At 39.6% G+C, this 16,202-nt stretch overlaps 1 protein-coding gene across 4 annotated transcripts in view; it reads right to left on the bottom strand.

Moving 5' to 3' along the window:
- The window catches only part of PEX7 (peroxisomal biogenesis factor 7), a 47,051-nt gene that overhangs the window by 30,241 nt on the left and 608 nt on the right, over nt 1–16,202 (bottom strand). For 2 of the 4 annotated variants that reach the window (XM_083857985.1, XM_083857984.1), the window contains exons 2-6: nt 15,710–15,831; nt 9,066–9,123; nt 7,438–7,588; nt 2,980–3,057; nt 2,590–2,698 (exon numbers count right to left, since the gene is read on the bottom strand). In XM_083857985.1, the coding sequence (XP_083714111.1) occupies nt 2,590–2,698; nt 2,980–3,057; nt 7,438–7,588; nt 9,066–9,123; nt 15,710–15,737 (424 nt within the window). In that variant the 5' untranslated portion in view covers nt 15,738–15,831. Of the gene's footprint in view, nt 1–2,589; nt 2,699–2,979; nt 3,058–7,437; nt 7,589–9,065; nt 9,124–10,023; nt 10,058–10,448; nt 10,578–15,709; nt 15,832–16,202 lie in introns of those variants that run through there. The other 2 variants (XM_083857983.1, XM_083857986.1) reach the window with 2 other exon arrangements.

Raw genomic sequence — 16,202 nt, 5'->3', positions numbered from 1 at the left:
GAAGGGGGACAGGTGGGGCAAAAGAGAGAAAAAAAAGATACAGACACACAGACACCTGACAATCTCAAAGCAGTACAGACTCCTTCAAGAATGGAATGCTTCAATAATCTTCAACAACAACATCCAAAAAAGCTATTGTTTCAAAAAGTACAAAAAGTTTCCCTCCAGACGCAGTTCAGTTACTGATTTTCAAGACAACAAAATCCGCAAAATAAGAGACCACAAAATTGCAGGTCAACCTTTTCAGCAAGCACATCCCAAAGAAGAGAACAGCTCTAAATTTGACACAGTACTATCACATTGAGATTCAAGTTTCTCTCCAGCTCCAACTTTAGCTCAATAGAAGATGAATCATCAGTGAAATTTAGCTTTCTGTCCCATGATTTTCTGTCATCCTCATAGGGTATGCAGATCATAGCAAGTTTTAAATGAGGACAACCAGCCTCCTTGAACAGTTCCACTTTACTTTCATCACATACCTTGACTGACAGAGTCGAAAGTCATTAAGCACTAAACAATAAACTCTCTGAACATCAACTGTGTGATATACCTTTTTTACAAGGAAATGGCATTCATACACAGAGCTAGAGGACCGTGAGTTCTTTTACTATCCACAGTCCTGCTGACCAAATAAATGGTTGCCATTATGTATTTTCTGTAGTGAGGCAATCCAAACAAACCACAGGAAAACTTCAATGCAACTTCACTGCAAACACAGAAACCTTTTCCACATCAGCATGTCATGGTTGTTATGTTATTTCATCTAGAAGCACAGCAAGCATTTTAGTTTGGAAACTGAAAGAGAATTCACCATCATTTTGAAGACTTCTTCTAAAATCTAATTATTTTATACCCAGAATTACACCATCAGTGTACTGATAGCAGATTTTTATTTCACACTCGAGTAGCACTTAGAGAAGAAAAACACTGTGTCTTTTGTGCACGTTGTTTTTCCATAAATGAGTGAAAAACTGTCTGCAATTAGCTTTAGGCTCCAGTAGCATATTAGTCCCTTTCAAGCATCAAAGTAAAAATTCACAAAAGAATAGGAACTCTGTAATGTTTTAGGCAAAACCTCCAACAGCTGCACCCACTGAGTCACTCAAAGAACAGATCAATTGTTGTACCCAATTTAGGTACCACGACACACAGCATCTAACAATTAATGTTTCCCAAAATTGTTCAAGAGGCAATGTATTAGAAGAAAGATTGGCTTCACATCCTAGAAGTTCCAATATGAAATAATTAGTTGTATCAGCAAAGCCCTTTCATTCCTCTAGAATGCCATAAATTTTGTATGGGTAAGATTACCATAGACAGGAGGGTTCTAAGCAAGACTTTAAAGAGAACATTCCTTAGAACTTGCAAAAAAAAAGACACTTAACCTTGACCAAATGGTCCTTACCTAGTACTTTGTCGTATATAAATGTTGCATTTCGGTAGAATTGTTAACACAGTTTACAGGGCTCGATCCTGTAAGTTTCTGCACACCCTGTTAGACAGGTATCCACCACAAAAGGTGGAAAAACCTGTGCTCCAACATTTGGCTTTCAAGCACTACTATGTTAGAACAAATAAATGTTACTTGTTCATTGTTCTAGCTAAACTCTGCAGGCAGAATCAAATGGAAATAGCCAGACCAAAATTTTAGGAAAGTCACATGTACTTTTTCATCCAGCTTCCCACAGAATAGGGAAGACCAGTATCTGCATGTACACACTGTCGCTCTAACTTCAGTTACAGGAAAACATAGTTATAATCACTTACCTTCTTGATATAAGAGCCAAACAATTTCTATTTAAATCAGTATAGAAGTACAACAGATATGAAATCTGAGAAATATAGTTAATCTATCAATATTTGCATTAAGACAGTGCTTTATAGCCATTTTATTTCCCAGGCAAACTATATGCCTCACAGCACCTCTCTCCCAGTTAACCATCAGCTGGGGTCAACGTATCACTCCAGAGCTCTCCTTGTGCCTCTGAAGCAGGAGCAGGGTTTGGAAAACCACCACCTCACCTCTCTTTGCCTTTGTGTACATCCAACTAAACTGTGATTGTATTTACCAGCAAGACCCATAGCACTGGTAAAAGCAGAAAACTAAAATTGATTATTATCTTTCCCAGAGAACAGGGCACAGAAATCTACAGAAGTACTTTAAAAAAAGCTCAGTGGGAACTGAGTTCCATTTCTCACACAGTTAAATAGTCTACTGACACTTGAGATAATTTGAACAAAAACATAGGCCAAAACACAAAATAATGTATATAACATGATTTAGTGGTCAATAACAAGAGTGAAATGAATGGAAGACAGCTACATAAAATAACAGAAAAAAATTGCCACAAGGTCACAGCTAGAAAACTGCTGATCCTCGTTTAAATGGCCAACAGAATGATCTACTGACTGTAACAGAACCTACAAATCCAGCTGCAGCAATACATTTATCTTTCCTTGTTCACTTTTATAGAACAAGTGTATATGACACACACTACCATCTGCTGGACAAAGTGCTGAACTGATCCACTAATACAGAAGGTGAATTTTTGGTTTTTGTTGTGAGAACCTCTTTCCCATCATGCTTACCTGAGGCAGATGCAAAACAACCTGGGATGTGTGGAGACCATATTGTGCTGTAAATGACCCCTTCATGGCCTTTAAAAGTGCATAATGACTTCCCCACAGCTGGATCCCACTGAATAAAGGAAAAAGAAAACTGCTGAGATACACATTCAAAATGAAATGAAAGGGTTTTCCATACATTGAAAAAAAAACCTCTATACATACAGAAAAAAAAGCATTTGTATACTTAAACTAGTACCAACTGAGAGCTTAAGCAACCTCTCAATTAAAGCAGAATTTCAGCCACAGGGTAAAAATAAACAGGAAAAGAGAATCCACATTGTTTCTCAACACAAAGAATTATGAGATCCAAAAGAAATCACAGTTTTCACCTTTGGCAGAAAACCAACATACCAGCTTGGCTGTTTGATCCCATGAACCAGACACCACTAGCTGCTCTCCTCTAGTTTGGCTCCAGTCAACACTATATGCCTGTAAATGACATAAGAGCATACTTTAGAAGGAGCAATAGAATACACATTTCAGGCTGTAGTTAGAAAGAGTTTCACAAAATAGACTTGGATTTGCAGATTGTATCCTAGGCAGCTGAAAAAACATACCACAAAAGCACAACAAAACTGCCAACAATGCCATTTACCTGCAGAAAAATTAAATTTAGCATCTCAGTCAGACATTAAAGGTACATACAGGCTAAGAATAGTATCCAAAAAAAGCAAAGATGAGCCAAAATGGAGAACAAGGAAAAGTTGTAACAAAATCCATATACATCTACCATCACTAGGAGTCTATCACTTTAAAAGCCATAATTCAGACTTGATTTATTATCACTGATTCAATTTTATTCAAAGATCTACAGTTTCTAATTGCTAGCCATCTCCAATTGCAAATGCCATCTTTCTTCAGAGCTGACTTTGAGATTTTAGTTAACAATGAATGCTTTTTTATAAATATCTAATTCTCCTAAGAAATATATGTCAATACTCCCACTTTTCATCTTTTCCAGTTACATGGCCCTCTTTTTCTACCTTCCAAATCCTCAAACAAGCAAAACAAAATAAATTAAAAACCCACTTTCCCTCATAACTACCCATTTCAGCTATTAAGAAATTACTTTCCACTGTGCAGTTGAAATAAGCTCCCTTTTCCCTGACAGCATGTTTTAATGCTGGTCCCTGCTTTGACAGAGGATACCTTAACTCAACCCTTCAATGCTGATTTTTCAGCTCTGCTGCCTCACAAAAATAAATACACTAAGGTAGTTCTTCAAATTATTTTAAACCCTCAAGTCTCAAGTACACATACAACTTCCATCTTCAAATACACATCTTTACTTGATGGAAGGTGCATTCTGTTTTTTCTGGTTTTACCTCACACCAAAGTGATTCAATAAGCTGCAGTGGGACATGAACAATTTCAGTGTAAGGTGGATAAATATCATCCACTTCACCTCCTGACCCAACCAGAGCTCCCAGGACACTTCTCAGAAATGCGGTCACTACCAAAGAGTAGTAGGTGGCACTGCTCTCAACAGCTGGGCCACTAACCACTGAGGATTTGTACTCCACTGGGGATAATCTAGTTCTAGCACAGCACTGGATATGCTCTGCAAGTCACATACTAGATGTTTGGTTTGTCTTGGATAGATGGAATTGTGCATTTAATAACAGCAACCCTGTTTTGAAAGTGGAAGTGGTTGGATCTGTGTCACCAGAATAAAAAAACAGAGAAACTGAAAAGGAAAGAAATCTAGCAACTGTCAAAGTCTTCTATGGAAAGTGTCCTGTGTAAGAAAGGAAATCGAGGTAATATTTAGCTATGTCTGAGCATCTTCCTTCCTAAGAAATATTTCAGTCTATGCTAGAACCAGCTTAAATGAACTAGTTTTCATCTATTTGCTTATCTTCCATAAGTGGAAGGCAACCACTGCCCAGAGAAAAACAAGCTGCTTTATCTGCAACTCTCCTTTTTTTTACAAAGTCCTGCTTCCCATATACTGAAAGCCACACTGCTCTAGAACCATTTTGTACAAACTCCGTTCCTTGAGGAGCTTATAGTCCAAATGTACAAGACACTGGGACAGTACTTGACAAAAGCCATATAACCTACTGAGAGGTAATTCCTTTGAGTTTTTTTTGCCAAACCATACTCTTGACTTTTCTCCTTTTGTTAGCTAACTAATCCTAATACAGCTCATTAAAACATGCTCCTTTCCACTCTAAGTCTTCCTACTAAAACAGTAACAAAGGAAACACACCAGTACCCCTCCATAGATTCTAGTAAAAGCGGACATGACAGTTCTCCAAAGTGGCTCCCAAGCTCTTCACAAATATTTCTTTCTTTGCCTTTGAATCTGTGTGATGACCTGAGCTCAACTCCTAAGCTGCTGCTGCTGCTTGGAAATGCCCCTAATTGTGTCCTTACACAGTATGCCTCTTTCACACAACAGCTCAGTAAATGTTTGGCTCTCATACTCACATTCAAGATTTTCCAGAGAGAAACAGATCTTTGGGAAACATGCACCTGTGTCACCCAATCCAGACAGCTGGTAGTCAACACACTGCAGTTGGGATGTACCAGATCTACTGCCCGGATAAGGCAGAGCACCCCAGCTCCCAGCTCGCTCCCGTGCTATCGGCACGTAGATCTGCGGAGCAGGTGCTGTGACACAGACCTGGGCACGTACGGCACACAAGGCTGGCACCGCACAGCGCCTGCAGCTGCAGCAGGGACATGGCAAACTCTCCTTCGGGCAAGAATTACTAACAGAACAGACAACAGGCTTGGGAAAAGCAGGAGATACTGGCTATTTGGTGTTTGACAGGTCTAGGTAATGGGAAGAGGATGAAAAGAAGACAATGTGAAGAACACAGTAAGGTTCATTTTTATTCCTCTTTCCTTCTCGTGCTATCCTCCAATATAAATTTAGAGACACTTCAATGGAAGCTGTCTTGAGCTACTGGGAAAGACTAATAACACAGAATAAACCTTAGCTGTTAATCTTTTAGTGCCTTATCTTCAATCATAAAATAAATGAACCCTAGCCTATGCCTAAACAGCAGCGAAAAATGCCTCAGGCAAGATGAAAAGACAGGGGAAAAAAGATGTAAAAACATAAAAAATAGCTTAAAATAAATGTTCAGGCTCACTTTACAAGACAAATTTAATTCAACATTCTATTATCCCACAATCCAGTGAGATTTCGTCAAAACCATAGTAAATTAGACTGATTTATTCATGAGATTCAGCAGTTGGCTAGTGCTGGAATAAAACTCATCATCCTTTGATAATGCAAATTCACTCATAAATTAAAAATGCACATTCTTTTCGAGAAGGGACAATGATCTCATTTAACAAAAAGAAACAGATCCCTGTCAATCATGCATTAGAAATAATATAAAATGCAGTGACAAAACTGCGACTAAAAATGTCAGACAGGGATTAAGGATTAGGAAGGTAGTGAGAACACTGTCTGTCAGTGTTTACCACAAATCACTAGGTAAATTCCTTCTGAGATCTATCCTCTTAATGCAAGTTTATAAAGAATCAATACAAACCTTTCATATCACAAAACAAACTCTCACTCAGCCCATGTTTCCTATACTGTCTTTCTAAGCACAGTTGAGTATTTCCACCTCCCATGCTACCGGCTTAGCTAAAACACAGACACAGAAAATTTTATTTCACAAACAACAGATGGTATAGCAGAAACAAAATAAACTTACTGACATAATTTCAAGGAGAAAGTGACAGAAACAAACTAACAAAAAAAATTGTACTATGCCTCACCTATGTCTTTCTGTAACTACTAAGCCTTTGAACATTATCACAAAATCCTGATCACAACTATTAACTCCTCTCTCAAAATTGTCAGTTTACACAGTAGGTGTATTAAACTAAAGTAGAAAAACTACAAAGAAATAAGCTACAGAAGATGAGCTTTTGTGTAACTACAGTCAATCAGCTTTTGGCTTTGTGCTTCGTATCTGAAAAAATATTGAGGTTTTTGGGAATGAAACTCAATTTCCTCAATCTGTTTTTTGACTGCATATCTACTAGATTATTTTATTGAGATTGATGTCAGTTAGATAAAGTATCAGTAAAGCCAGCAAAATCCAGCCTGGAACTCACTGCATCTTAAGTTCAAAGACTTAACAGATGTGAGTGGAGGGTTAGAAGGAAAGCTTAAAAAAAAAAAAAAGAAAAATCACTTTAGAGAAGATATATGTACTACAGTATAAATATCCTTAAAACTATGCAAATATAATTTATAGACCTGAATACAACATTCTTCTCAACCCATACAGCACTGCACAAAGAAACTGAGATTTTAAGAAAATCAAATGCAAGAGTATCAAACCAAGGCTAAAAAAACATACATACACTCCCAACATTTGACTGCTGTTATTTGAGTAGGACCTCACAGATGCAAGGAGGGAAAAGGATAAGCAGATCTGAGTGCAACCCTAGTGCTAAAGATCTGTCTAACGTGCATCACTCCACAACTGCAAGAATAAGACTGACAAAATAGCTGTCTGATTCAGACCTATCTAATAAGGCTCTCTAAAAATCACAGGGTGACTGCAGTAATTTCACACATCACAATGATTACTTAGCCTATAAGGAACCACAAATTCTATTTCTGAATATATTAGATTTGTGTAATCAAGCAGTACCTACAGAAAATGCACAAGAATACGTACATCCACTTTATATTCAAGTTATTAATTCAAACCACAGACCAAAAAAAGTTAGGAAACAAAAAGCTGCTTTTGATTATAGGACTATAAATAAATACTTTAATTATTCAAACATTAGAGCATCTATTAAATTTTTTAAGTTTGCCTGATTTACCTCCAGAGTGTGTTCTTTATAGACTTGCAGTGGACCTTTGGTTTTAGTTATATCCCAGATTTGCAGAGATCCATCTCCACTACAAGTGATCAACACGTTTTCATTATTCTCACTCCAGGTCACATCAAACAGGCCATCATTCCAGTCAAAACTAAATTGAAAAATAAGATATTCGTCTGTGAGAAAGCATGATATAAAAGTCTGGACTAGTTCCATGCAAAGAAAGTATTTCTTTAAATCACTCTTCTTACCATTCTGAACAGCATTTTTATATATTTGAGATTCAAGTGAATCTCCTCACAATTAATTTACTTGTTTGAATGTCAATTTCTACAACAGTATGCCAGAAGAGATTGATTAAATTAAAGCATAAATGAGCCAAGGACCTTCCACACACAAAGAAGGAACCCTGATTTCAGTCTACAACTTGCCACGCAACCAGAGGTACAATATGCCTCAGTCTTATTTATGGTTTCTCCAGAATGTAAGAGGACTTTGTTTCTAACTGTGGTAAAGAAAGAAATAAAACGGTGTTGGGAGAGCCCTATCCAATTCACAACATCACTACAAATCTGTGTCACAATGAAAACCCAACAGAAGCACAGTCATGAATTTACTGATGAACTCTACACTCCCTTGAAAACGCTTTCAACACAGCAACAATTCACCATACGGGATCTGATGCCATATATTAATTACTCTGTGACAGCTATCAATTACTGCAATTTTATCCGATGGGAAATACGAATTTATTTACCCCCTTTTCACTGAAGGTTTTGCTAAGCTTAGGTCAAATTTGATGGCACTCTGCAGTAAGGTAAAAGCATGCACGGAACACTTTGATAAACAACATGGTCTGCGGGCCAGGAACTTAAGAGGACTTTCTACCACAAAATAAGTGGAGTCACTGGAAACAGAAATGAACTGTACTAAACCAGAGTACTTACCGGAAGTAGCAGAGTATTGAACATCTTCAAAGAGTCTTGGTTTATAATTACGAATGAAAAAACGTTTCTCTGAGTATGATTAGCTATTTTTAAAGTATTTCTGTCAGCCAGCTTAATCTAAACAATCACTGTTTCAAGGCTTTCCTTAAAACATTTTAGGTTAATAACAGTCTAAACCCCCTCCTTTCTAACCCTTCTCCTCCTTTCATCCACAACAAAATCAACCTCCTTAAAAAATTGTATCTCCTAGGAAGGACCTCCATGACTTGATGTAGGTTCCTGCTCTATTTTCAGTATAAATCAATCATAAAGGCATAAACCTAGGTGCCAAGGCACAGTTGCTAAAAAGCTAGAACTTAGAATTTCAAGCTAGGGCAGAGAAGCTGCTCTAAATTCATATCATCAGCTTTCTATAAAATGGTTTACATTATGCAAATAGTGCAAGCCAGATGATTTCCCGTAACAAAATCAATGGAACATAAACATATCTTTCGTGTTGTATATAAACACAAGTGTAATAATTTCTACACAAATACAAAGACCTGTACTCAGTAGCTACTTCAGAATAGAAAAGCTACTTTATATCGCTAAAAATAACCAGTAATATTTCAGTTGTGCCTGGTACTCACATGTATACAGTAAGTTTTTCTCTTTCAAAAATAAAAGATAAACCTGTATTACCTCCTGAGCAGAACAACCCCAGCTTCGTTTTGTCCCAGTACTGCCAGAGTTCCACAACCTAAAACAGCAAAATGAAACAAAACATCACAACTAGCTCCCCAATGCCAAAGGAAACTGGGGTGGTTCTGAGGTAGCTTCAGTATGCAAACACAAAGGGCACATGAACTTTAAGAGGCCAAACAATTACTTGCACAATTAAACATCTTGTAGGCTCATGTTCTCTAAAACAGTAATTCATTTACATCAGATTGTCCTGGTTTGATTTTGTATTTTTGGTGGGTGGTTTTGTTTTTTTTGGGGTTTTTTTGGGTGTTTTGCTTTTTTTTCTTTTTTTACTCCATTATATCTGTAGGGGAGGTTGAAAAAGACTTGCTTATAAAGCATGAAAGTGCATTTTCCTCATGGGTCTCACATGACAGATGTACCAACATGGAGTTTCCTTCCGTCTTTTTGGTAACACAGCAGACCAAACACTTTTTTCACCCCTTCCTGAATACAGTAATACAAACACACTCACCAGAAATGAAACCAGTAATTCAGTTCTGATAAAACACACATCAGTTCTCTTCCTCATTTCATGAGGATATTGTTAAAGTAATTCTACATTAGCAAAAAAAAAATTTAATTATTTTTTGGGGAGCAATATTCCCACTGGATATGAAAGAGGTGCCAGTATTGAAGAATGCTCAGCTTGGCTCTTTCAAGAGATCACAGGGTCACCCGGCCCTGCCTGGACACTCAGGGACTAAAACAAGAGCAGCTGCAGCCACGGAATTACACAATCAGCTGAGCTGGAAAGGATCCACCAGGATGGAGTCCAGCTCCCGGCCCTCACAGCACCATCCCTAAGAGTCACACCCGAGAGCACGGTCCAAACACTCCTTGAGCCGCTTCCCTGGGGAGCCTGCTCCAGTGCCCAGCCATCCTCTGGGTGAAGAGCCTTCTCCTAATATCCAACCTAAACTTCCCCTGGCCATTCCACAACTTCAGGCCATTCTCTCGGCTCCTGTCACCAGAGAAAGTTATTTTCAGACATTTTATTCACGCAGTGTACGTCTTTACTCCCATATTTCTTCTCGGCCCTGCCGGACGAGCGGTGCTCGGGGAGGGCGCTGTGGGAAGGGCCGGGGCAGGAGCGGGCTGGTGCCCGGGCAGAGGCAGATCCCGGCGGGCTGTGAGGGCAGGGGGCAGATCCCGGGACACCCCGGCCCGCCCGCGGGGCACAGCCGCCGTCCCACGGCTAAACAAACGCAGCGGAAAGGGAAGTCGTCCCCGAACGCTTCGGCATACAACAGACACCGTCCGTCCTTCCGCACACCCACGTTTTCCAGCCTCCTCCCGTGAGGAGGCAGTTCCCGGTCACCCCCGCCGCGCCGCCCGCACCTGCCATGCCGTAGTACTGCGCGGCGGCGCAGGCCGCCCGCCCCGGGCAGTACGGCGAGAACTCCACCGCGTACCCGTGCAGCCCGGGCAGCCGCAGGGCGCCCGCGCCCGCCGCCGTGCCCATGGCCCCCGCACGGGCCTCCGCCGAGCCGCGGAGGAGCCGCGGAGGAGCCGCCGCGCCCCCGGCCCCGGCGGAAGCGCCCGCCCGCCGGGCGGTGCCGGAGCCGCGGCGCCGCCACCGCCATCTTTGGCCATGGCAGGGGCGGCCCAGGGCGGGCCGGGAGCGCCAATGGCCCCCATCGCCTGCCCGCGGCGAGGAACCGCCGCCGCAGTTCAGAAACAATCCGCTTTTATACCCCACGTAGGACACAGATCAGCTCGGGGTGTGGGCATCAGCTTTAGTACCTGAGATGTTTCAATCATAAGTATGTGCCTTAGCTTTCACTTTTCCTTTTGAAAAGAACTTGGAAACTTTTCATTCTCCCAGTTTCTTGAATAGCTCTGCGTATTTTATCATTCTTCTCAGTATGCAATTGTGCTTTGTGGAAGTCCTTTTATGAATAAACTTCTTACACCTGTGACAACTTCTGTTTAAGTCAGTGGAAATTTTGCCTTTGAAAGGAAGTGGTGGGCAGGGGGTGTTCAGGCTTAGAAAATTAATGGCAGAGCTGCAGCTGCAGCTTTTGCCAAATTATATCCTATATATATATATATATATATATATATATGGCCCTTAAAATACAGACGCAGATTATTCTACCTGGACACAGACCACCCTAATTAGTCACAATGACCTATGTGTTTAAAGATAAAAAGTGTCATTTTACACTTTCAGAAGTTACAGCAAAGGCAAATTAGATTGTTTAATCACAGTAACCTCATGGAACTTGGACCATAGTTATGTACTCCTCTGACCTGGCCTTATATTTAAAACTAAACCTTGACTTCAAAATTCATTGTAAAGCAACAAAAATAGCCATTTGCTTAAACTGCCCCTCAGATACAGAATTAGGCAGTTCTATTCATTCTTCAATCTGGCAAAAAACAAACAAACAAAAAAACCCACAGAACAACAACAAAAAACAACAAAAACAAACAACCCACAAAACCCAACCAATCAAACAACCCCCCAAAAAACAAACAAACAAAAAAACCCCAAAAAAACCCCAAACACGTTCATCAAATAGCCTTCAGGATTTTAGAATAAAATCAGTTCAAATGCAGTTCAAGAGAAGCTCAATTTAATGTATCCTTTGGATTACCACAGCAGTTCTCAAAGCCTCATAACTGGCAATAAATAGGCTTCATTTATTGATATCATGTAAGAACAGAATTTTTAACCCTGGGGCAAAGGAATACCTTACAGAATTGGCTGCTCCAGGCCAAATTCAACCAATTTTAGCTTCTTTGGAATATTTTTACATCAATTTATCTTTTCAAATTGCAAGTTACAAGAAAGTTTTCTGACCAAGTGTTTTTAAAGTAATTGTCCTTTGTGAATGGGATGTCAACAGCAATTCTTGAGAAGACATAAGGCCACCACAGGGTACAGTAAGTAAATTTGGACACTGCCATTTGCAAGGTATCAGGGAGTCAGATGCTTAATGGTGTAAAGTCCAGTTACTCTATGGACAATTTATCACTGAATTGGAAAGGTTTCATCAAGTGCATTTTTTTCCAAGCTGGTTAATCTTTCGTAATGAGTGGAATTCTGCAAAGAGGTTATGCAAACAGGAACCAGTTTTTATCAGTGGCCCAGCTTTGCTTTAAAGACACGATTTAAAGAATTTTAATAGACACAAAGATCAAGAAGTGGATAAAAGGTTACAAGGAAGTCCTTAGAGAAGGACTAGTTCTCAAACATTTTTTTCAGAGACAAAATTGTGAATTCAGGCTTCGAAGATCCACAGAAGTAGAAAGCAAAATAATACGGACAGCGAAAGTATTTGATTAGGACGGTTTCAAGGTGGAATAACAACAAAAGAAACAAAAGCTATTTTACAGGCAGAGAGAGAAGGTCCCAACAAATTAAGTCACTAAACATGACTCTCTTTCCTTCTCAGCCTCTGGACAGCTGAGTAAATTCAAAAAACATGAAGGACCACCAATCACAGCAGCATTTTATATGCAGCTACTGAAACCAGATGATCTACAATTCAGCTCCTTTCAGCTAACACCGAATCACAGAAATAATTAAGTTGGAAAAGACCTCTGAGATCACCGAGTGCAACCTATTACTGAACATCACCATGTCAACTAGACCATGGCACTCAGTGCCATGTCCAGGCTTTCCTTACATAGCTCCAGGGACAGTGATGCCACCACCTCCATGGGCAGCCCATTCCAATGTCTGATCACCCTTTCTGTAAAGAAATTCCTCTAAATGTCCAACCTAAATCTTCCCAGGCTCAGCTTGAGGTCATTTCCTCTCATCCTGTCAAAAGTTGCCAGGGAGAAGAGTCTGACCTCTGCCTGCCTACACCCTCCTTTCAAGGCATTGTAGAGATTGATAAGGTCACCCCAGAGCCTCCTCATCTCCGGGCTGAGCACCCCCAGCTCCTTCACCCACCCCTCTTCAGACTTGTGTTTCAGAGCCTTCACCACCTTTGTTGTCCTTCTCTGGACTTGCTCCAGCACCTCAAAGTCTGTCCTGAACAGAGGAGTCCAGAACTGGACACAGGACCCGAGGTGTGGCCCCACCAGTGCAGAGGAAGAATTCAGTCTTCCAAACAGACGGGTCCTGTCGGCATCAGTAGATGGCAGCCACGTTCCACGCAAAAAAACGAGAGCCCTCAGTTGAAGGAAAAAAACATTTCCAACTACATTGAAATAGCTGTTTTCCTAACACAACTGCAATTTCAATTAAAAAAAGGGAAAGTTGCTTAGGATGCAGTTTTAGGCTATCTTTATGCAGCTGTCACTTCTCTACACTCAGCTCGCAACCATACCCCTCGTTAGCATTAGAATAGATGGTTGAGATACTTACTGCAGTATCTCCATCCTTTCGGTCCCAAGAGCTCTGCTGTGTTACAAACACACGTCTCTCATTTCCTCAGCTTGCTAGCTGACGGCTGTCTTAGGTGTGAATTGAGCTGCTAGCCATCACTGCTGCGTGCACAAATCCTCCCAAAACCCTTGCTGGTCAGCAGGAACAGTAATCAGAAAGGCTCAAGTTCAAGTGTTTGAACTATTCATAAAAAGATCTTTTCTACCAGAGAAAGTAGAATGTGAGCTATTTCCTCATGTGCAAGGGCAGGTAGCTTGAAACACTGAAAATATTCAAAGACTGAAGTTAATTTTTGTCTGTCTTTTCACTATTGAACCATTCTCGAGGCTCCGTGCCATCAAGATTTTCTTCTACAAGTGAATGTTTATTGACTAACAGAAGCATAGAGATGTTTCCAGCTGAAATCCCCATGTCATCATAAAGCCGAATGAGTTGCAGCTTTAGAAAAAGCATTTAGAATCCCAAGGTTCATTTAAGATTGAAAAACTGTCGACATTGAAAATAAACAAATAAAAGTAACCAAGAGGGTTGCAGTAATGAATGCAAAAGGGAAAAGGCTCGCCTCATATGGCCAAACTGAGGGTTATGGTATTTGGAAGGAAGAGGCCATTAGCATGGAGGCTTTTCTGGGAGTTTAAAAGAATAAAAGAAGCAAGAAGAGGGAAAGACACTGCAGCAAATGAAGATTTAGAAAGAAATGAGAGAATTATGGGGAGAGTACAAAGGAAGACCAGCACACAGTCTTCACCATGCTCACAAGAAAAGGGCTACAAGGACAATCCTGACTGGTGAAATACCCATCCCTGATGATGTATCCATGTTCCTCAGTCACGTTTTGCTGGCTGCCACCCATGAGCATCATGCTCTAATTTGGCAAGCAGTTTCCCCATGTTATTACTGTTCCATGATCAGCTGCATCCCTACACAATGGCCACCAGTCTCTACTTACACTCTCACCCTGCCTTCTATGAATATTGTTTTAAATGTTCAGTGTGACCATAAGTGCATAGTTTCTTAAAGACTGGCAGTTGGCTGCCTCAAAATACTGCCTTCTCCCTATTGAACTTAAAAGTTACTTCTCATTGTCTACAGTGATATACTTAGTCTTAACTTTTTAGATAGCTTTTAGAAACAAGGTTTTTAAAATTTTTAACCATTTCTAGTGCTCATGGGAGTTACGGCCTAAAGCTTACAAAAATCACATTAACTTATGTACTTTTAATATCCCATTCAAATTTTTGTATCTCAAAGATTTTTTAAATTCTTTTCGGTTTTTTTAGAGACTCATAATTGAAACATGCTAGACTCTTGAAAACTTTTTCTGTTTATCAGTGAAGAATTTACAGGGAATCTCCAATCTGTCACACAAGAGGGCCTTAAAGGATCAACAAAATTTCACATCAATTTTAAACCCACTATTTGTGATGATAGAGTTCAGTTTGTTCTATGAATTCCATCCACATTACCATAAATAAATTCAAAATGCAGACTTGTCTAAAATATTTTTTCCCTCTACTGGACATGAATGACCACAATACATGAAAAATATAAAATGGGCAGAGTTATGTTTTGATTTAATATCTATAAATTAGGATACATTTAAATTGTCTTTTTTGGTCTTGGACCTTGTTTACACTAGTATTGTCATGTGCTGTTTCTAGCTCATCAAAAATTGCATTTATATTTGCAACTAATAAAGTTGGCAAACTCTAGGATGTTAAAATTATAATTATGGTTAATATCAGAGGTAAATGATTTACAGCTGTAGAAGTATATAACAAATAGAAGGTTGTTATTTCAACAAGTCGACAGCTAACTGTTTGTTCCAAGTTTTTGTCTGTTCTGTCTCTGAAAAAAAACAGAGCTGTAATGGTACTGAATCGTGATTATATATAAACCATCTGGTGTTAAAGATGTTAATTTCACAGCCCTTGAGAGACAAGTGAACAAGGTAAGAGTACTTCTCATAACAAATGGGGTGTTACTTCAGTTTTTAAAGAGACCTTGGAATTACCTCCTAATCAAACATAAAAACACAAGAGCTCCTAAATGCCTGATTGTTCACTTCAGAGAGCTAACAGATTAAAATTTATATTTTCACTTCATAAAAGCATCAGCAATTTGTGTTTGTTATTCAACAGTATTTTGATTTTTTTTTCCCAGTTTAGCACTCAGCCTCACTCACAGCCAAATCCGTAGAAAAACTACCTTGTATTTGGAACAGACACGGTGCTAAAAACGAAGCAAGCCTCACGAGTCAGTAATGCTAAGTGGAATAGCATGCTTCTTCCGTCTCCTTTCAGTCCATGACTTCCTTCTGCTCTTGACAAACACGGGCTGTTCTCGAGAACAACAGAGACATATTGTTCTTGCTTCCTGTAAGGTGATGTAAGTGCAATGCTGAATGGATTAACACCAATTCTGCATTTTGTGGAAAACACTATAATTTAGAAAAACACTTTGCCATTCAGACTGTAGCAAGAAACAATAACCTACTGTATCTGGCAGATGAGCAAATATTAACTTTTCCCTGTAAATTAGTCTTTAGTTTGCTTGTCATCTTCCCACCCCATTTACTGATTTCTTATCAGCAGAAGCAAATGCCAGGCATATCTTTTTGGAAAGGGGGACTGCTTAAAGCAAAAGCAAACAGAGCTACTGAAGCTACTGCAGTGAGTAATTTTTCTAATTATTCCAGGATTGATCCTCTGTCTACAGAAGTAATGGAAAACAATGATACAGGAGGA

This window comes from Zosterops lateralis (assembly GCF_965231275.1).
Source record: "Zosterops lateralis genome assembly, chromosome: 3".
In the NCBI taxonomy this organism is placed as follows: Eukaryota; Metazoa; Chordata; class Aves; order Passeriformes; family Zosteropidae; genus Zosterops; species Zosterops lateralis.
Note: the sequence above shows the minus strand (reverse complement) of the source record. Positions and strands in the feature narration are given on the sequence as shown.